Source organism: Equus quagga, chromosome 13 (assembly GCF_021613505.1).
Source record: "Equus quagga isolate Etosha38 chromosome 13, UCLA_HA_Equagga_1.0, whole genome shotgun sequence".
Classification (NCBI taxonomy): Eukaryota; Metazoa; Chordata; class Mammalia; order Perissodactyla; family Equidae; genus Equus; species Equus quagga.
The window spans coordinates 52,877,707-52,899,685 of NC_060279.1; the positions used below are offsets into that span (position 1 = coordinate 52,877,707).

General features: G+C 39.2%; 1 protein-coding gene across 1 annotated transcript in view; it reads right to left on the reverse strand.

Annotated features, from left to right (window-relative positions):
• Positions 1-5,064: 5,064 nt before the first annotated feature.
• Positions 5,065-21,979, reverse strand: part of BBS2 (Bardet-Biedl syndrome 2) — a 34,263-nt gene continuing 17,348 nt past the window's right edge. The window contains exons 10-17 of the mRNA XM_046684355.1: positions 21,695-21,839; positions 21,436-21,607; positions 20,661-20,790; positions 19,099-19,230; positions 18,472-18,609; positions 17,677-17,789; positions 6,230-6,378; positions 5,065-5,527 (exon numbers count right to left, since the gene is read on the reverse strand). Coding sequence (XP_046540311.1) covers positions 5,421-5,527; positions 6,230-6,378; positions 17,677-17,789; positions 18,472-18,609; positions 19,099-19,230; positions 20,661-20,790; positions 21,436-21,607; positions 21,695-21,839 — 1,086 coding nt within the window. The 3' untranslated portion in view covers positions 5,065-5,420. The remainder of the gene's footprint in view (positions 5,528-6,229; positions 6,379-17,676; positions 17,790-18,471; positions 18,610-19,098; positions 19,231-20,660; positions 20,791-21,435; positions 21,608-21,694; positions 21,840-21,979) is intronic.

A 21,979-nucleotide genomic window follows, 5' to 3' on the forward strand; every position in this document is an offset into this window, starting at 1 on the left:
CCAGTAGTTTCCCTGTTTCCTTTCTCTTTTTTACATTTATTACTAGCTTTTACTTTGGGTTTTACTAATTAATAGGAACAGCATTGGGCTTTTCTTTTATCTCCTAAAACTTGGAGTACTAACCCTTTTGTAAAGTTTGCACTTAAATGAAGAAAATGTCTCACTTTCTTTTAGGTTGATGATAGTTCCAAAAATTTTTCGATTTTGCCCCAGTCAGTAAAAAATGTTTTGGCATATATGCCCATTATATGAATATTTATCTATAAATTTTACACATGTACTAATATTCAGTATTATTGTAAAACAAACACTAATTTTTAAAGGATGAGATTAAAAAAATACCTAAAACTAGTTCTAATATTGTCTTCCCACACCCACTGGTAATGGACCATTTTACATGCATACTATTTTGGAGACTACAATTGTTTACCCATAGTGTAGTGACACTCAAGTGGGATTACAACTACCTTGTCACTATTGGTTTAAATTTCAAAGCTTGCCTTTTAAGTTCTTGCAGACTGAAGGTCATCCCTATAATATTACTTTCACTCACTTGTCTTCTGATGTGTTTTCATGAGTGGAAGAGAAGGGGTGTGAGGTTCTGGTTAACACCCTGTCAGTGGCATAACACCAGGAAGGCCCAGGGAGTGCTGGGCAGGTGAAACTGTTGTGTGCCAAGCCTGGATAATGGTTTAAGACTCATGGCTCTAGGTAACATCGAAGAGGCCAACTTTTCCAGTTCTGGAGTGCTGAGTCTAAATCTTAGCATACTACACAAGTATTCAAATGTGCTTATTAGTGTCTCCTTAATCTCAATGTGTTTATGGTCTGACAACACAGCAGGCTATTCTATACAGTACAGAAAAGGATTTTAGAGTCGGAGGGGAGAGAATCCCTGAGAGCCAGACTCTGATGTTGCTGTCAGTTACATCATCTCCAGCCAGCACCTCTGAGTCTGTGAAGGAAGGTGTGACTTGCAGGTAACCTTTCTGCTCTGAGAATGCCCAGTGACTGAGAAGCTGCTTTTTCTTACTACTTCACTCTTCAACTTGATTTTTAGGGCCTGGAGCCAATGTCAACAAATGTTAAGTGACAAAAGAGGAATTAAAACATGGGCATCTTTTTTATACTTCTTTCAGATAAAGCTATGATGTTCACCTATATGATAGATGGCATCTTCTCTCAATTCTTAATAGTGAACCTCCAATTCTTATAATTCCTTTTAGTAAGATTTTCCTCCCCAAAGAGAATAGCTATATTTTTTTCAGATTATATAAGTAATACATGTGCACTGTGAAGAATTAAAACAACGTATAACAATATAAAGTAAAGGTCACCTAGAACCCCACCATCCTGTGCCAACCACGGTGGTGCTCTGTAATGTATTAACTTGGCTAGACTGAACCACATTTCCCAGAATTCCCTTCCCTTTGTTTCCAGTTAGGATGAGTCACAAATTCTTGGGCAAAATATGGAGCGCCAAAATGAAGCAGTAGCCATTTGTAGCTCACACATGTTGTCGCTTAGCCCTTGGCTCACCCCGTTGGTGTGAACAGCATCAGCCTGCAACTGCTCCAGCCCTCCTGGATCTTCCTTCAGCTTCTCTGATAAAGGGTCTCAGTTTCTGCAGGAAGCCCACACCATCAAGGTCAGAGGCAAGAACTGACACAGATTTTAATAAATCTTCGTGGGCTCCAGCTCATGCCTGTGGGTTCCAGCTTGTTCTTCCCAACTTTATGTCCCTTCTGACTGCTGGCCCCATGGGCCTCAAGCTCCAGCATCAGACAAGAGAATGCGGCCTTACAGAGACTACTTCAACACTTCCTACAATTGTGTAAGGTCAAATCCCCTTTGTGTGTTAACCATCATGGAAATTAAGCACATTTTCATAAAGTTATTTTGAGAGCATATTAGCATCTCTGTTAAGAGGTGGAAAAACAAAAGGCTTAAGGAAGATCGCTATAAATAATCTAACTCCAGTCCCTCATTTTATAGATGTGGAAAGTGAAGCCTGGAAGAGAAAGAGGCTGTTTTAGGTTTGCAACCTGGATTTTCTACTGCTCATTGATTGCCTCCCACACTCCACTGAATATGGGGATTTCTTTCCCACAGAATATGGAAAAAGATCAACGCTTGGGCTACCTCTCCCAGACCAGTATTTCATCAATGAGAAGTTTTGGCTGCATAACCTCTTCAATAGCCTTGTATGCTTATCACTACTAAAACTGAGTGAGAAAGGACAAACCCTGTTAAAAGGGTCCTTGAGAGAGAGATGGTGACGGCAGAGGCAGGCTCTCTAGCTGTAATGAACGACATTCCTACAAAACAGATGATTCCTTCTCTGGTCGATGTAAAATCAGTCCAGAGAGTCTGAAACAACTTGGGAATTGCCATGTGGGATCGTTTTAGGAAAAGCATATTTCTGTACCATACAGATAAAAAGATGACTGGGGAGCTAGAGCGTACAGTGTGGGCAGGGGCCAGATGGGAAAGAGGCAGAAATGCAAAACACCAGGCTGCAATGGGTGTCTTACTGTACTTTAGTTTCAAAATGAGATTGGAGATGATTTAGTTCTATGATCACAGGACTCAGCATTGGCAGATGTATAACTGCTAATTATAAAATCTGAAGCATTAATAATTTTGAAAATCATTCTTATCAAGCACTTATAGGGTTGCATAATAGTTGTAAAGTTCTAGTTCTTTGATTTTTGAAGCTACTGACAGGCTTACTGAGGACAGACAACCCCAGGGAGAACAGAAGATGCTTTTCTATGCTCAAGGCATTGGCTCAGCACCATGGGGAGGATAAAGCTGATTAAGATGCAGCCCCTCTTCTCACTTAATAGGGGATTAAGATTTATATAAACGCAATGTAATAAGAGTTAAGGAAAAGACATGGGGGAGGAAGGCGCATCTGAGCTGAGCTTTGATGTATTTGGATTGGCAGAGTGGGAAATAATAAAAACTATACTTTCTCTAAAATATTGAGTACCTGAATCTGGGAGTAGAGGGTGACTTTTTTAAAGATTGGCACCTGAGCTAATATCTATTGCCAATCTTTTTCTGCTGCTTCTCCTCCTCCTCCCCAAAGCCCCCCAGTACATAATTGTATATTCTAGTTGTAGGTCCTTCTGGTTGTGCTATGTGGGACGCCGCCTCAGCATGGCTTGATGAGCGGTGCTAGGTCTGTGCCCAGGATCCGAACTGGTAAAACCCTGGGCCACCAAAGCGGAGCATGCAAACTTAACCACTCGGCCACGGGGCCGGCCTCCACTTGGAGGGTGACTTTTTAAAGAGGATGTTCAAAAAATGACTAAAAAGCTTTCTCCCAGATAGCAGAATCCTCAAGATCAGCTTTTAAATGAAGGCTGACTGTTCACTTAAAGCTTCAACAAAATTCAGCAATGAAACAAGAGTTTAAGCTATAGCTTCTAGAAGGCACTCAGAGTCTGTTACAATAGAAAAATGTGGCAACAAAAGAGAGGAGCAATTGATAACCAAACAGTTTTTCTCACCCCGACACTGAGCCTGGTGACTTCTAAGTGGATAGAAGAGGTTGTTGAAAGTTGTATGAATATTTTCATCCAATCCAATCTTTACTTGCTTGGGACCAGTTTGGGATAGCAGAAAGGGCCACAACTACTTGGTTTCAAAGCTCCACACCATGACTTATAAAGCTGTGGGATCCTGTGGAAAACATTCTACCTCTCTGAGCTCAGAGATACTAGTGTCAAGAGGATCAAATTAATGTGAAAATAACCTACTTGTAACCTATAAATCAGGACTATTTAAAGATCTCTTCCTGCAGGTCAACCCCTTCAAGCCTTGCCCATGGATATTTTTAGGTCTAAGAAGGAAATTTTTTGGCTAAAGAACAACAGAATGACCTTTGATGAGATTATTCTGTTAGGGTCCCTAAAAATCAACAGTGCCAAACAATTTAAAACCAGCACCAACTAGAGACTTTAATCTCAAACGGTATAGCTTAGACTGTGGCTAAAACAGAAAAAGTCTCAACAGTGGACTCGAGTTTTGCCAGCAGCTCTAACTCTGGCCAGTATGAGTCCCTGCACGCCAGTCTCCTCCTCTCTGAAGCAGATACAAGATACTTTACTACTTCAGGGATTACTGAAAATAATACCGTATACATGCATGGCTTTTGAGCTTATAGGTTGAAAATGAAGAACAAAGGTATTACAGGGGGTAGTCTCATAAAAATTAGGACTCCATAAAGGTCACTTTTCAAAAACAGAAAAGATAATCCTAAATGGCCAAATGGAGAAAACTAGTAAAATTAATTTACCACAGAGGAAAGGCCTTCTCCCCCAGCTACTTATGAATGCTATTAAGATGTGAAAAGTAATGTCTTAGTCATTAAACCAGTCCTGAAATCTACCTTACAGCAAAATCTTAACTCTTGGGGAAGGAGCTGCTGGCTGTTGACACAAGCATCAGCTTTCCCCTCCCTGTAGGCACAGAGCTGGATGTTTCCTGGCCTCCTTGCAGGGCGCTGTGGCCATGTTCGCTGATGGAATGTGAGTGGAAATGATCGTGTGCTATTTCCAGACCACGGCTTTAAAAAGCTTTTCCTTTTCCACTGGCTTGGATATAAATAACGGCAAGGCCCCAGGACAACCCTTTGAGAAATAGAGTTCCAAGTGAGAGAATGAAGCCCCAGTGCCATAAGGTCTTCATTGTATGCAGTGAATGTGAAAGCAGTCACCCAAATCACTTTCCTGCTGCTTATTTCTCCAGAAAGCTCAGGCTGAGGAAGGGTGCCCTGGAGGCCGACACAGCTTCATGATTAAAGGAGTCTGGCTCCCTGGGTGACCGCAGAGAAATCCCTACATACACGGGAAATAAATGAGGCGTTAGGAATTGTGAGATCTGTTTCAGCAGCTATTACTCCAACTAACATCACCTTAGTATGAAACTTTTTAAAAAGAAAGCACACAAATTGAATATCCACATTTTTGTTTTTCGCCACATAATACAAATGGTTTATGCAATTCTGATAGGGTGGTGATTTTATAATCAGTCAATACAAATTACACCTTTAAATTTTAATGAAAAAGTAGATAATCTATTTTAAAATTACAAATTCAATTACAATTTCAAGAGAAAAGATGTCTCTATACATCTACTTTACATACATACAGAAAAACTGGACTTTGAAGCCCTAATGTTTCACAAGTACTCACCGTGCTCCATACAAACCTAGCACCACTCGGCAAGAGCACGGCTGATCTTACAAACAGGAAGTGAATACATTTTTCAGACACAATGCTTTGTTCATTTGTACAACTCACCAAGGCTTCTCAGCACCTTGGGGTCAACAGGATGTGACCCAAAGCAAACCAGGCTACATTTTTGGGGAAACCATTTTCTAGGCACTTCATTACCTATTCTTTCCTCTGCTATGAAGAGGCGGTCCCCACCCGCATGATTCTGAACAGCATGTTGATGTTGTTGCTCCGGATCGCATCCCGACAGGCAGTGATCACTTGATTCTTCGGTTTTCCAACTGGATGAGAAGAAACATCCAAACAGTATGATCAAAAAGATTAAAAGTGAAATCATCAATCAGAAGCCAGTTTTAAAGCAACATAAAACTAGGGTATAGGTCACGCAAATTTAACTAATTTATTGGTACCACTGCCTAAAAAAGATTCCTTTATGAGGGAATTTATCACAAACCAAACCCATAGACCATCTCAAACTTAGTAACCAAAAGTCAGTTTAATAGAAAAGGATCAAAATCATATCCACCTAGCAAAGATTATGCCTAAAAGGAGGTCAAAGCAGAAACCCCAAACAGCAGATTTCAGCTATAAATCTCTGGCTGTATTTCTGCTTCCTTTGGTTTATTCTGTTGTTCTTTTTCTAAGTTTTAAGCTGGACACTCATTAGTTTTCAGCCTCCCTTTTTTTCTAACAGTGGTATTCAGGGCTTTCCTCCTGGGTATCTGTCACTAGGTGTTTCCGTGGAGGATCCTCACAGCAAGATCTAAGGAAAGGAGCTGCACGAGTCCTTTCCCGTTGAAGTCTGGAGACTGACTAAAGCCAAACAGCAGGCTGGCCGAAACTCAAGTGACTGTGCCAACATGAGTGTTCAAGGCACCTTCACAGACAGAGGCCCCAGAATGAATTCTTGAAGCTACACCATCTTCAGTGGTTCTCACCCAAAAACTGCAGACCAATTACAATGCTGTGGAAAAGAGGCTTACCACGCAGACGGCCTGCTCTCTGAATCGCTTGATTCACTGCTTTGAGGTTTCCCAGCAGCTCTGTGTGGTTGTTACAGCGAATCTTATATCCATTTAGCAAGTCTTTATTAAGGTCGTAGAGTTCCATATAGCGACTCTTCATCGTTTTCCTGTGTAAATCAACAGGAATTCAACACCATTGCACCTCGATCTGGCAGGCTTAAATGAAAAAACTTGCAAACTTCTCAGACACAAAAAGCAAGGAAGACAGCAGGTTCTTAACTGTTTTGTCATTAAAACAGGATGACTGCTCAAGTTTGCTTTGAAAACATTAAGTTTCTATCAAAATATTTTCTCTTTTCCAAATAAATGGAAGACAAGTGACTTTCCTGGGTTATTGGTCCAGGGTTTGTTTGAATTCAGGAACCAAGAATTATCATGTGCCCACTGTGTGGGGTGGGTAGGGAAAAGTGAGCAAGGCAATAGGCTATCCTCTAAGTTCCAGATTAATATTCATTAGACAAAATGGAGCTGTTCTTAATAAAGTATTTTTAGACAACTAACAGATTCAGCCTCATATCAAGCCTCTTATCAAAGTTTTAAAAACAAAGGCATAAAATTAAAACCACAATGAGATATTACTACACAACAATGAAAATGACTAAAATAAAATAAACTGATAATACCAAATGCTGGCAAGGATGTGGGGCAACTGGGACTCTCCCGCACTGCTGATGGGAATGCAAAACAGTAGCTACTTTGGAAAATGATGTGGCAATTTCTTATAAAGTCAGACATACACTTACTATACAACCCAGCAATTCCATTATGAATTATTTACCCAAAACAAATGAAAACATGTCCACACAAAACATGTATGCGAATGTTTATAGCAGCTTTATTCTCAATCACCAAAGTCTGAAAACAACTCAAATGTCAATTAATTGGTGAATGGATAAACAAAGTATGGTATATCCATACAATGGAATACTATTCAGTGGTAAAAAGGAATGAATTACTGACATATGCAACATGGATGAGTCTCAAAGGCCTTACGGTAAGTGAAAGAAGCCAGACTCAAAAGGCTACATATTGTATGGTCCATTGTTATGACAGTTTGGAAAAGGTAAAACTATAGGGAGAGAAGTCAGATGAGCGGCTGCAGGGACTGCAGGTAGGGGAGGCACAGGTGCAGAGAGGCACAGGGGCTGGACGCACTCTACATCTTGCTGGTGGCAGGAGCAACACAACTGTATCAGTTCCTCGACATTTACTGAACTGTAAACCTAAAAAGGGTGAATTTTCTGCATGTATATTATAAATTATATATCAACTAACTTGACTGTAAAAAATGAAAACAAATATACATCTGCGAGTCTCTAAATGAACATATAAGTAATTCAGGAAAAAAGGAACAGATTACTGCTCTCCAGTTTAGCAGAGTCAAATGCCTAAAACCAGTAACATCTCTTTGACTAAAAAAAAAAAGCCAGAAAGAGAGAAAAAAAAGAGGGGAGGCTTAGAGATAAAGTTAGCCAGAAAAAAGCAAAAATCTTATATGCCTCAGAGAAAATAACTGGAATAAAATGAATTGGAAAGTAAGAGGTAAAACTATCTCAATTTACAAATTTACAAGTATACATCTAGAAAAACTAAAAGATAATTTACTAAAGTAGCAGATTATAAAATCAACATACAAAAATCAATAGTGCTCGTATATACAAACAAAAAACCAGTTAAAAGATATAATGTGGACGAAAGATCCCATTCACAATTGCAAAAAGAAAATACCTAGGCTTAAACTAAACAAGAAATGTCCAGTATCTACATGAGGGAAACCATAAAACATGACTTGAAATATAAAGACAGACCATGTTCTTAGATAGACGGAACATCATTCTAACAATGTCACTTCTTCCTAAGTTAATAAATTTAACATGATTCCAATAAAAACACCTGCCCTTTTTTTCTGGAGCTGAAAGAACTGATGATAAAGTTCACTGGAAAGAGCAAACAAGCATGAGCTGCCAGGAAAAACACGAAAAAGAAGAGCAGCGGCAGTGAGGGGGCCTGAGCCGTACCTGACACTGAAGCACACAGATCCCCTAGAAAGAAAAGAAGGGTCTGTCAAACGAGGAGAAAGACAGACCAACAGAACAGCCTAGGAAATCCAGAAACAGACCCACTGCATATGGAAATATGATATATCATAAAGGCAGCATCTCAAATCAGTGGGGAAGTGGCTTTTAAAGTAGCAGTCCTGAAACAATGCAATAGTTGTATAGAAAAAGAAAAAACTGAATTTATTACACTGAGCACCAGGATAAACTCCAACTGGAACAGAGACTTAAATGTGAAAGAAGAAACCCTACAAGTCCTAAAAGAAAGCATAGGTGAATTACTCTATAGCCTGGGAGTAAGGAAAACTTTTCTAACTATTAACTCAAGATGTAGAGGTATTAAGGAAAATATTGATCTATTTGATCTATTTAACTACAAAAAATTTTTAAAAACCTTTTACATGGAAAAACCAAAAATAAAACAAATGACAAACTGAAAAAGAAATTGGCAACTTATATCACAGATAAAGGATTAATATACCTAATATATAAACAGACAAAAGAAACAGTTCACACACACACAAAAATGCAAATGGCCCTTAAAACAATGAAAAGATGCTCAACACTGTTCATAATAAAATAAATGAAAATTAAAACTGCAATGAGACGATTTCTCACCCATCAAACTGGTAAATACCCAAGAGTTTGCCAACATACTCCACCGGCAAGGCTGGAGGGAAACGGGCACTCTCATAAGTTACTGGTGAGAATGCAAAATGACGTAACACCTATGGAGGGGAATTTCGCAACATCTTGCAAAATCCTGCAGGCATTTATCATTTACCCCAGCAATCCCATTCTAGGACTTTTCCCCAAAGATATCTTGGCAAAAACATGAAAAGATTATGTAGCAAAGCTATTCACTGCAGCGCTATCTGCAAAAGCAAAAGAGCAATCCAAAGGCAGGAAACTGGCTGAATAGACACCCAGGAGGGAGTGCCGTGCAGCTGTGAAAACACACGCCAACTATCTCTGTGCACTACTGTGGACTGACCTCCGAGATCTATTTTTAAGTGTAAAAAGCAAGGTGGAAAAGAGGACCAGGCCATGATTTATCTACAGAGTGAGATGCGTGTGTATTTAAATTTTTGATTGGTTGTTTATAGTGAAAGGGAGGGAATAGGATAGAGGCGACAGGAAAGAGAAGTTAGACTTTTTGCATACATTTTACAGAGCTGACTTTAGAACAATATAAAAGTTTTAATAAATATGTAATAAAATTAAACCAAAAAGGAAAAAATGTGAAGCCCCCAAGATTGAAATCAAAATGAACAAAATGAACTTAACTGTGTATTCAAATTTGTAGCATAACCAAAAAGAGAGGAATTATTTAAAATGATTTTAAAATACAGTAATTTCACTGAAACTCCTTACTGGAATATAAAGACACAAAGAACTAGAAAAAAATCTTAAGGTATTTTTCAGCAATCACATTATTGATAGTAATATTGAGATTATTCTTAAACGTGTGTGTATTATAAAGCAAATAGTTATGCTGATACTGGTTGGAGCCATGATTTTCAACGTGAGAGAGAAGATACAGCATTAAAATCAAAGTCAAGAGCCTGTGTTCATAAATTTGGAAGGGAAATAGTATGAACTCATGATACATTTTCTCACTGAAAAAATATATCCATTTCCTAGCTCTATCCATTGAAAAGGGCTACAAACAGGAACCAAGCCAGGAGCAAGGAGCATCTCGAATGCTCAGCCTAGGATCTCTAAGTACCATTTCCCACTAAAAAGAACCAGGACTCCTTAGAGAAATGGCTCATTCCAGATTTACAGCAGGAGATGTACCAGATAAGCCTAAAAAATATCTTGTTCAAGAGAACAGGGAACTAACAAAACTAATGGGTTATGTCCAAAGGTCACTGCAGCCGACCTGAAGAGGCTTCTGCTGGCCAAAAACAGGACAATTTAGCCATCATAAAGAAGAACTGAAATGGACTGAAGCACATTAAATATGTTAAAATACACGAATTTATAAGGATCTAAAAATCTCATTGGTCAACTCAGAGGCTGCTAGAGAACCAACTCATTATTTTAAAGCTGATAAATAACCTGTCTTTCCTTACAAACTGTACCTCAGGTAACTAAATAATTCATTAATTCATGAGGGAATGTTATTCTTTTTGGAAGTATTTCAGCTAACATATGACAAAGAAATAACAGAATTAGAATATCACTATTTTGCAAACCCCAAAAGAAATAATGGATCTAGGCCATGATCATCAACAGCTGATAATGTGATAAAAAGAGACAAGTAGATATTAGATGTTTCCTTATGGAAGTACACAGCACCACTTATGAGGTATTCTTGCCAATAAAGTGAACCCAAATCTGACCAAGCCTCTAGATCTAACTACCATTCTAACAGAAATACAGCCGACAGAAGAATACTACTAAACATCACCACAGAGATACAATCAGCAAAATCCAAAATGGGAAACCACAGGAGAGAGAGAGAGTTAGGGAAGAGAAAGAGTGAGCAAACAAACAAGTGGATTAAGAGAGACTATCAAGTGAGGATAGCATCATGGCAGAGTGAGGTCTCTCAGAAATCTTCCCCCTCCAATATACAACAACAAAAAAAATCCATACCCCAACAGAGGACATCCAAACAACACAAAAAACGAGAGAGAGATCCACACAGCCAATGACGAAGGGTGGAGAGCCTGGAGCCCCCCTCAGGGGAGCTGGAATGGGGTAAGAGAAATCTTTGCTCCCTCCCCTATAGACTTCGATGGGGACCAGAGGAGGCCTCCGAGAGGGAAGGAATGGAGGAAGGGACCTTCGTTCACAGGAACTTCTTCAAGGACTCCCTAGGGCCCCTGCAGCCTAGAGGGAAGCCCTCTATGGGGGTGAAAGCCTTAGCGGGGAGCAGGGAGGGCGAGGGGTGGTGCCTCATCAAGCCAACACCCCAGGAGACCAGATAGGAAGAGCAGAGGGAGAAAACCCCAAGAGCACACAGGAGAAAGCACCCCTCCCCACCCTGCTCAGTGGGGCTCCAACTCCTGGTATTTCAGCTTGAAGGCAGGGGGCTCAGAATACAGGGCACTTGACCCCCACCCAGTGGTGATAGGTGGTAACTGCAACCTAAGAATGCCAGGATGAGAAAAAACAGCCTCCAGCAATATCAAACACTATATTAGATCACCAGACCAGAAAGAAAATGACAAGTACCCAGAAATCAGTTTTGAGGACACAGAAATATGTAATCCAATTGACAAAGAATTCAAAACAGCTATCATCAAAAAACTCAACGAGGTAAAAGAGAATGTAGAGAAACAATTCAACAAGTTCAGGAGCTACTTCACAAGAGAGATTGAAACTATAAAGAAGAATCAAGCAGAAATATTAGAGATGAAAGAAACAATGGAAGAAATAAAAAAAATATGGATTCCCTGAACACTTGAGCAGACACCACAGAGGAGCATATCAGCATAATCAAAGATAGACATGTTGAAATGCTCCAGATAGAGGAGGAGAGAGAACTAAGACTAAAAAGAAATGAAGAAAGTTTCCGAGAAATATCCAACTCAATTAGGAAATGCAACATAAGAATTATAGGCATTCAAGAAGGAGAACAGAAGGAGAAGGGAGTAGAAAGCTTGTTCAAAGAAATAATAGCAGAGAATTTCCCAAACCTACAGAAGAAATCCATGTGGAAGAGGCTGCCAGATCTCCTAAATATGTCAATGTAAAAAGACCTACTTCAAGGCATATAGTAGTGAAACTAGGCAAAACTGAATGAGAAAGAAAGAATACTAAAGGCGGCAAGGCAGAAGAAAATAACCTACAAAGGAACCCCCATCAGGCTTTCAGCAGATTTCTCTGCAGAAATCTTACAAGCTAGGAGAGGCTGGAATGACATACTCAAATCATTGAAGGACAAAAACTTTCAGCCAAGAATACTCTATCCAGTGAAAATATCCTTCAGTTATGATGGAGAAATAAAAACTTTCCCAGACAAACATAAGCTAAGGGAGTTCGTAGCCACAAGACACCTCCCATAAGAAATCCTCAAGAAAGCCCTCATACCTGAAAAAAAAGGGTTACAAAGCACACAAAGAGTAAGGAGTTAAATAGATTGACAGAATCAGAGGAGAACAGCAAATACTCAAGTATAGCATTAAAGACAAAGGGAAGGAACAACAAAAACAAGGATAATCTTGTCATTTTAACCACAAACTCATAACACAAGATGGAATAAGATGTGAGAAAAACAACTTAGGAGTGGAAGAGGAAAGGGACTGAATCTGTTTAGTCTAAGGAATCTAGAGGCCATAAGAAAAGGGACTATCTTTTCCAATCTTGAATAACAACCTCAGGATAACCACTAAACAAAAGAGCAGAACAGAGACACAAATAATAAATAAGGAGAAAATAAAAGAAACACAGCATAAAAAATTACATAACTCAATTGGTAGACTAAAATACACAGGATGAGAAACAAAGGAAATGCAGGATAAGTGGAAAATGAGTGATAAAATGGCAGCATTACGCCCTCATATATCGATAATTACCCTAAACATAAATGGATTGAGTTCTCCAATAAAAAGATACAGAGTGGCAAGAGGGATTAAAGAACAAGACCCAACATTATGCTGCCTCCAGGAAACACACCTCAGCTCCAATGACAAACACAGGCTCAGAGTGAAGGGATGGAAGATGATATTCCAAGCTGATGGCAAACAAAAGAAAGCAGGTGTTGCAATACTTATATCAGACAAAGTAGACTTCAAGATAAGACAGATAAAGAGAGACAAAGAGGGGCAGTGTATAATGGTCAAAGGGACATTCCATCAAGAAGAAATAACACTTACACATACCTATGCACCCAACACAGGAGCACCAAAGTACATAAAGCAACTATTAACAAACCTAAAAGAAGACATTAATAATAACACAACAATAGTAGGGGACCTCAACACCACGTTCACATCAATGGACAGATCTTCCAGAGAGAAAATCCACAAGATAACAGTGGAATTAAATGAAATGCTAGACCAGATGGACTTAATAGACATACGTAGAACACTCCATCCAAAAACAGCAGATACACATTCTTCTCAAGTGCGCACGTAACATTCTCAAGAATAGACCATATGCTGGGAAACAAGGCAAGCCTCAATAAATTTAAGAAGAGTGAAATAATAACAAGCATCTTTTCCGATCACAATGCTATAAAGCTAGAAACTGATTACAAGAAAAGAGCTGAGAAAAGGACAAAGATGTAGAGACAACATGCTATTGAACAAGCAATGGATTGTTGAAGAAATTAAAGGAGAAATCAAAAAATATCTGGAGACAAATGAAAATGAAAACATGCCATACCAACTCATATGGGACACAGCAAAAGCCATATTAACAGGGAAATTCACCACAATACAGGCTTATCTTAACAAACAAGAAAAAACCCAAATAAGCAATCTCAAACTACACCTAACTGAATTAGAGAAAGAAGAACAAACAAAGCCCAAAGTCAGCAGAAGGAGAGAAATAATAAAAATCAGAGCAGAAATAAGTGCTATTGAAACAAAAAAGGCAGTAGAAAGGATCGATAAAACAAAGAGCTGGTTCTTTGAGAAGATAAATAAAATTGACAAACCTCTAGCCAGACTTACAAAGAAAAAAAAAGAGAAAGCTCAAATAAACAAAATCAGAAATGAAAGAGAAGTAACAATGGATACCACAGAAATACAACAGATTATAAGAGAATACTATAAAAAATTACATGCCAAAAAAAGAACAATCTATAGGAAATGGGTAAATTCTTAGAATCATACAACCTCCCAAAGCTGAATCAAGAAGAAATAGAGAATCTAAATAGACCAAACACAAGGAAAGAGATTGAAACAGTAATCAAAAGTATCCCAAATAAAAGCCCGGGACCAGCTGCCTTCCCTGGGGAATTCTACCAAACTTTCAGAGAGGATTTAATACCTATCCTTCTCAAGCTATTCCAAAAAATTAGGGAAGATGGAATGCTTCCTAACACATTCTGTGAGGCCAACATCACTCTGATACCAAAGCCTGACAAGGATAACACAAAAAAGGAAAACGACAGGCCAATATCACTGATGAACATAGATGCAAAAATCCTCAATAAAACAGTGGCAACTCGAATACAGCAATTCATCAAAAAGATCATACATCATGATGAAGTAGGATTTATTCCAGGGACACAGGGATGGTTCAACATCCGCAAATCAATCAATGTGATACACCACATTAACAAAGTGAGGAATAAAAACCACATGATCATCTCAACAGACGCAGAGAAAGCATTTGACAAGATCCAACAGCCATTTATGATAAAAACTCTGAACAAAACGGGAATAGAAGGAAATTACCTCAACATAATAAAGGCCATATATGACAAACCCACGGCCAACATCATACTCAATGTGGAAAAAGTGAACACCATCCCTCTGAGAACGGGAACAAGACAAGGATACCCACTCTCACCAGTCTTATTCAACATAGTACTGGAGGTTTTGGCCAGAGCAATTAGGCAGGAAAAAGAAATAAAAGGAATCCAAATAGAGAGGGAAGAAGTGAAACTCTCACTGTTTGCAGACGACATGATCTTATATATAGAAAACCCTAAAGACTCCATTGGAAAACTATTAGAAATAATTAACAACTACAGTAAAGTTGCAGGGTACAAAATCAACTTAGAAAAATCAGTTGCATTTCTGTACTCTAAAAATGAACTTACAGAAAGAGAACTCAAGAATACAATTCCATTTACAATCACAACAAAAAGAATAAAGTACCTAGACATAAATTTAACTAAGGAGGCAAAGGACTTATACAACGAAAACTATAAGACATTACTGAAAGAAATAGATGATGACATAAAGAGATGGAAAGAGATTCCATGCACGTGGATTGAAGAATAAACATAGTTAAAATGTCCATACTACCCAAAGCAATCTACAGATTCAATGCAATCCCAATCAGAATCCCAATGACATTCTTCACAGAAATAGAGCAAAGAATTCTAAAATTCATATGGAGCAACTAAAGATCTCGAATTGTTAAAGCAATACTGAGAAAAAAGAACAAAGCTGGAGACATCACAATCCCGGAAACTTCAAAATGTACTACAAAGCCATAGTGACCAAAACAGCATGGTACTGGTACAAAAACAGGTACACAGATCAATGGAACAGAACTGAAAGCCCAGAAATAAAAGCGCACATATACAGACAGCTAATCTTTGACAAAGGTGCCAAGAACATACAATGTAGAAAAGACAGTCTCTTCAATAAATGGTGTTGGGAAAACTGGACAGCCACATGCAAAAGAATGAAAGTAGACCATTATGTCATGCCATACACAAAAATAAACTCAAAATGGATCAAAGACTTGAAGATAAGTCCTGAAACCATAAAATTCCTGGAAGATAATAGGTAGTACACTCTTTGACATCGAACTAAAAAGGATCTTTTCGAATACCATGTCTTCTCAGACAAGGGAAACAAAAGAAAAACAAGCGGGAATTCATCAGACTAATGAGCTTCTGCAAGGCAAAGGAAACTAGGATCAAAACCAAAAGACAACCCACCAACTGGAAGAAAATTTTTGCAAATCATATATCCAATACAGGGTTAATCTCCCTAATATATAAGGAACTCACACAACTGAACAACAAAAAAATAAACAGCCCAATCAAAAAATGGGCAGAGGAAATGAACAGACATTTTTCCAAAGAAGTATACAGATGGCCAATAAACACATGAAAAGATGTTCAACATCACTAATCATTAGGGAAATACAAATCAAAACTACACTACAATACCACTTTATGCCTGTTAAAATGGCTATAATCACTAAGACTAAAAATAATAAATGTTGCAGAGGGTGTGGAGAGAAGAGAACCTTCATACACTGCTGGTGGGAATGCAAATTGGTGCAGCCACTAAGGAAAACAGTACGGAGATTCCTCAAAAAACTAAAAACAGAACTACCATATATCCCACTACTGGGTATCTACCCAAACAACTTAAAATCAACAATCCAAAGTAACATATGCACCCCTATGTTCACTGCAGCACTATTCACAACAGCCAAGACATGGAAACTATCCAAGTGCCCATCGACTGATGATTGGATAAAGAAGACATGGTATATATATATACAATGGAATACTACTCAGCCAGAAAAAAAGACAAATTCATCCCATTTGCAACAACATGGAAAGACCTTGAGGGAATTATGCTTAGTGAAATAAGCCAGACTGAGAAAGACAAACACCAGATGATTTCACTCATTTGGAGAACATAAACAAATACATGGACAAAGAAAACAGTTCAGTGGTTGCCCGGGGAAGGGGGGTAAGGGGTGGGCACAGGGGGTGAAGGGGAGCACCTATGTGGTGAGAGACAGGAAATAATGTACAACTGAAATTTCACAATGATGTAAACTATTATGAACTCAAATTTTAAAAAAATTAATAAAAAAAATACTTTACTGCTGGGGCCGGCCCCATGGCCAAGTGGATAAGTTTGCACGCTCCACTTCAGCAACCCAAGATTTCACCAGTTCGGATCCTGGGCTCAGACATGGCACTGCTCATCAGGCCATGCTGAGGCGGTGTCCTACACAGCACAACCAGCAGGACCACAACTACAATATACAACTATGTACTAGGGGGCTTTGGGGAGAGTGGAAAAAAAAGGAAGATTGGCAACAGATGTTAGCTCAGGTGCCAATCTTTAAAAATTAAAAAAAAATACTTTATTATTAAAAAATGCTAACCATCATCTGAGCCCTCAGCAAGTTGTAATCTTTTTGCTGGTAGAGGATCTTACAAAAAACGCAGTATCTGCAAAGCTCAATAAAGTGAAGCACAATTTAAAAAAAAAAGAGAGAGACTATCAACCAAATTCAATGCACGATATTTGGTCTTTGGATCTAAACTGAACAAACCAACTTAAAATACATACACACACGTTTATGAGACAACTGGGGAAATTTACACACTGACTAGTGTCATTGCATATAGTAGTCCATTGTACAAATATATCATAATTTATCCATTATACTGCTGACTGGATTGTTTACGCCTTAGGATTCTTATGAACAATGCCTTTATGAACATTCTTATACAAACATCCGGGTTTATATGTGCACAAGTTTCTCTAGGTTATAAACCAGGAGTAGAATTGTTGGGTCATAGGGTATGGACATTTTCAACTTTACTGATAATGCTAAATTATTTTCCAAAGTCATCATACCAATTTACACTCCTACTAGTAGCATCTGAGAGTTGCTATTCCATATCACTGCCAATTTTAACCTTGCACCTGTCTTAGGTAAATGGTAAATACTCACATGTCCCTCATCAGACGAGCATCCTCAGCTCGGACCAGCAGACTTCGGATCAGATTAGAATTATCAGCCATGTCAGCACTGAGCTTCTGATGCACTGAATGATACTCATCCACCTGGAGACCACGAACACTCAGGAATTAAAAAGGCCTGCAAACTTCCTGAAAACTAGACAGACTGAGAAGATGCTGTCTACCACATACCAGGGCCCTCTTCTTTCCCCTATTCACTTGTACCATCTTAAGTGTCTCCCATTATTTCATCTCCTCATCAACGAATTAATTAGCCTATGCTGCCTCCAACACTCAAGCTGACATTCCATCTGGATTCTTTCCACGTCTTAGCATTGGAGCCCTAGCAACACACATATTAACATTTTAGAGATTTGGTAGGAACGTTGTTATAATTTGGGGCCAGTCACAATCATTATTTTTCTTTTTCCTTTTGAATTTGGGTTGTTGGAAAGCACTAAACCAAAGAGCAATGTAGACACAATGGGTAAGATGAAGGGCTAACAAAGGAAAATGTTAATATGACATGTTTTTTAAAAAGTATCCCCCTAAACCAAACAAAGAAGGCAGGGTAGTCAAGAGCTAACTACTCACTTTTATAAAAGAAATCCTTCAACTAGCGAATTATCCAATACTAGTTCAATTTTGATTTTAAGAATTTGCAAAAATTCTTTAAAACACGACTATCACATAGTGTACGTATCTGTAGTATCGTTAACCCCCTAAGAGAAACATTTCACACACAGAGACCACCCTGCTCTACGAATGCATCCACTAGGTGCCTCACCTTAACCAGCACCTTTCGCAGTTCCTCAAAGTAGACCGGGAACTCCGCTTCCACCTGAAGGTCTTCAATAGCAAAAAATGATGCCATCGACTGGATGACATCACCAGCCAAATCAATATCATCAGTATTTACAGTGATCTGTGTGCAGAAAAAAGAGACAAGTTCAGCATCCTCAGATATTAAAGACAAAGTTAGCTGAACCAGTACCTCAATTTCCCGATATTCAACACATTTATTGAGCATAAATTTATATGTGGTGATGAAGAAGACAGGGGTTAGGCCTCATGGAAATTACAAACCACATTCATTATCTCTAGGAGCAGACTACAAGACCAATCCTCTAGCCTTATAAACTAAACAACAAAATCACTCAAACAGTGAAAATGTTTCCGTTCACCTCTGTATTCTCAACCCTTCCCAGATCAGACAAGGAGGGCTGAAGGGAAGGAGGGGGTGAGGCAGAAAACCGCTTTTCTAGAATATATCCCCGTGTCTAAGATGACTAACACCAACAGATGAAGTTGAAACACGTGGTTTTATGGTCTTGAGATTGGTGTCACCCAACTCACTTTGCACTGAATGCTAAACATTACAGGAGAAATCTGTGCCCGTGACAGCAAGCATTACCTCTCCACTAAGTTTTATTTTTATATACAGCTGGCCACCATTCCGTAAGGATGTGAAACACACTTGAAACGGAGCGTTCTGAATGTTAGTGTCTTCTGGTAACAGAAAGTTCTGGTTGAGCCACATAACAACCTTAAAATGAACAGGATGAAATGAACTTCATTTTTAAAGTATAGTCATTCTTAAGAGTTATCCTTCTTTCTAGTTTTACTGCCTGGTAAACAAACAAAGAAAGAATCATACTTCCCCCCCACCAAGAAAACACTAATCACGCTCCCTGTTCTCACCTTACACGTGTTCTTGAGTAACATTCATAATTATGTCTGGCCCTACAGCATACATGATTTTATAGCATTTTCAACGTAAGCAGAATCTTATATGCAATGTAGAAACAATTCAGGAAGGACACTAATACTGTTTACACAATAGCTCTTCTGTGGCTATATACTGGACAAGGTAGTCTACTTAAAACTATTCCATTCCATTCCTTAAAAAAATTTTAAATAAAGAATGCGTGCACACACGAAGCACAGACACAGAGGTACATCTACACAATGAGAATAAATTTTAGTATTAATAATAATAGTACTTTACCGTGGTTTACAACACAGCTTCCACATGAGAACCACCCGTGAGGCCTTTTGGAAGGGCCCACCTATAGTTTCTGGTTCCACAGGCTGGGCAGGGGCCTAAGAATCTACAAGATTGCAAAGCCTCACTGAGAGCTCTGAAGTCCAGCCAAGGTTAAAGGCCACTAGTATTAGTCCTCTAAACTTTATGAGGTACTGTCACACCACTCACATAATCTTCAGGGGCCCCTCTGAGCTACGACTAGCCTCACCTATAAGTGAGGATAAGGAAAGAGCCTCAGACCAGGGAGGGGAGTTCCCCCAAAGCACGACGAATTTAATTAGTTAAGGTAGTGAGGGCCTGGCCCGGTGGCGCAGCGGTTAAGTTCACATGTTCCGCTTTGGCGACCCCGGGTTCACTGGTTCAGATCCCAGGTGCGGACATGGCACCGCTTGGCAAGCCATGCTGTGGTACGTGTCCCACATATAAAGTAGAGGAAGATGGGCACTGATGTTAGCTCAGGGCCAGTCTTCCTCAGCAAAAAGAGGAGGATTGGCAGCAGTTAGCTCAGGGCTAATCTTCCTCAAAAAAAAATAAAAATAAAAAATATAATTAGTTAAGGTAGCATTTGAACCCAAAAATGTTCTCAGCTCCAAGTCCTACTCTCCCTCCATTTTGAAGCAGGTTCCTCTTGAAACACGGGGTCAGGACAACACACTAAGACCATAACTACAGAGAGGAATTGAAAACTGGTAAGAATTCACCTATAACAAGGATTGCTCAGGTAAATAAGGTGCCTATGTTTTCAAAGTGAGAGAAGGTATTTTAGCAATATTTTTGTTACATTACCAGCCAACTCCAAGCTACATAACTCTTTCATGTCATAACTACTGCTACTAAATAACTCATTCATGCAATTCCCCTCTTCTATGAAATAACACCTAAAGGGTTCCAAAGTGCCAAAGTATTGGGGAAAAAAGCCAGAAACTCACCCTCTGTGCCCGTTCTGCAATGGTAAAGTTAACATAACTGAGTGGCTCGCTGGCGGAGTCCGGGCTGGTCAGCGCATACATGGAAAACCGGGGCAGCTGTCTTGTCAATTCAAACACGTGGAACTGCGTGCTAAGGTCAACCAATGGAAGACAAGACAAGCGTTTTGCATAGAATGTTATTTCAAAATGCAAGGCCCAGAAAATAAAGTCATTACTGGGTCCCCAAGTTGATATTTAAGGGTTTCACTGAAGAGAAAAAACCCCGAAAACTTGAGGGTTAAAGTACTACAGTAATGGGGTTTGGGATTTAGAGATAACGTGAGTCAACAGATACACATACGTGCACCAAGGGTTTAAAACACCCTAAAAGGAATCTGAAAAGGCTTTTATATGCCACAGATCTGGCAGTTTTTCTTCACTAACTGAGGTTGTATTTAACTCTAATATTTAAAGGCACAACCTAACCCTTGCAGTCTTAGTGGCTAAAACTAGAAGCTGACAAATCATCAGTTAAACATATTTTTTGAAATTTTGTGATAAGATCATCAGACTAAAACCAGAAAATAACCATCTTAAACACACATAGCTTTTATTTTTTATGTTTGAAAGATTTCAAATTAGGGAAATAAAGGGTCATGAGAAGCCTTGCCTGGGTGAGTAGAACCACTAAGTGGCTTCTTTGGCCCCACAGAATCCATGGCAAAATGGAAAATCTACACATTTTGCTCTCCTCTAAGTGCTATCTGGAAAGGAACTGTGATTTGCAAAGGGTCACCTGCATCTGTAACCCACGAAGGTTTTCAAGTGCAGATCCACAGGGACGTCCTTGGGAGGGGTAATTGGGACGCGGATGGAGCTGGAGAGGTTGTGAATGCTGGGGTGTACCACATGGCTTTCACCTAGAAAAATGCCCTCTGCAAAAATCAATACTGCTCGGATGATGGTGTCTGTAGGGAAGAGAGAAAATAGCAGTTCAAGAACCACTCCAAGATGGCACAGGTGCCTACAAATGCCAGCTACAAATAACTTCTTACCATTAGAAGTGGAAATGCACAATTCTGCATGAGCAGCCTGTGTCTCATTCCCCAGATTGACCGAGAGGGCAGTGTGGAGCTTGGTATTGGCTGGGATTATGCCCCGATGCCCATCAGCCTCATTCAGCGGACTGCTGGATTCAGCCTGTAAAACACCCCACCCACTTCCAACTCAGTCACCGAAACACTGAACTAATGCCAATTTTAAATAATACAGCTATTCAGTTTCAAAAGGCAAACTCCTCATTATCTTATTAATCTGATTCTTTAGAATTTGAAGACTCA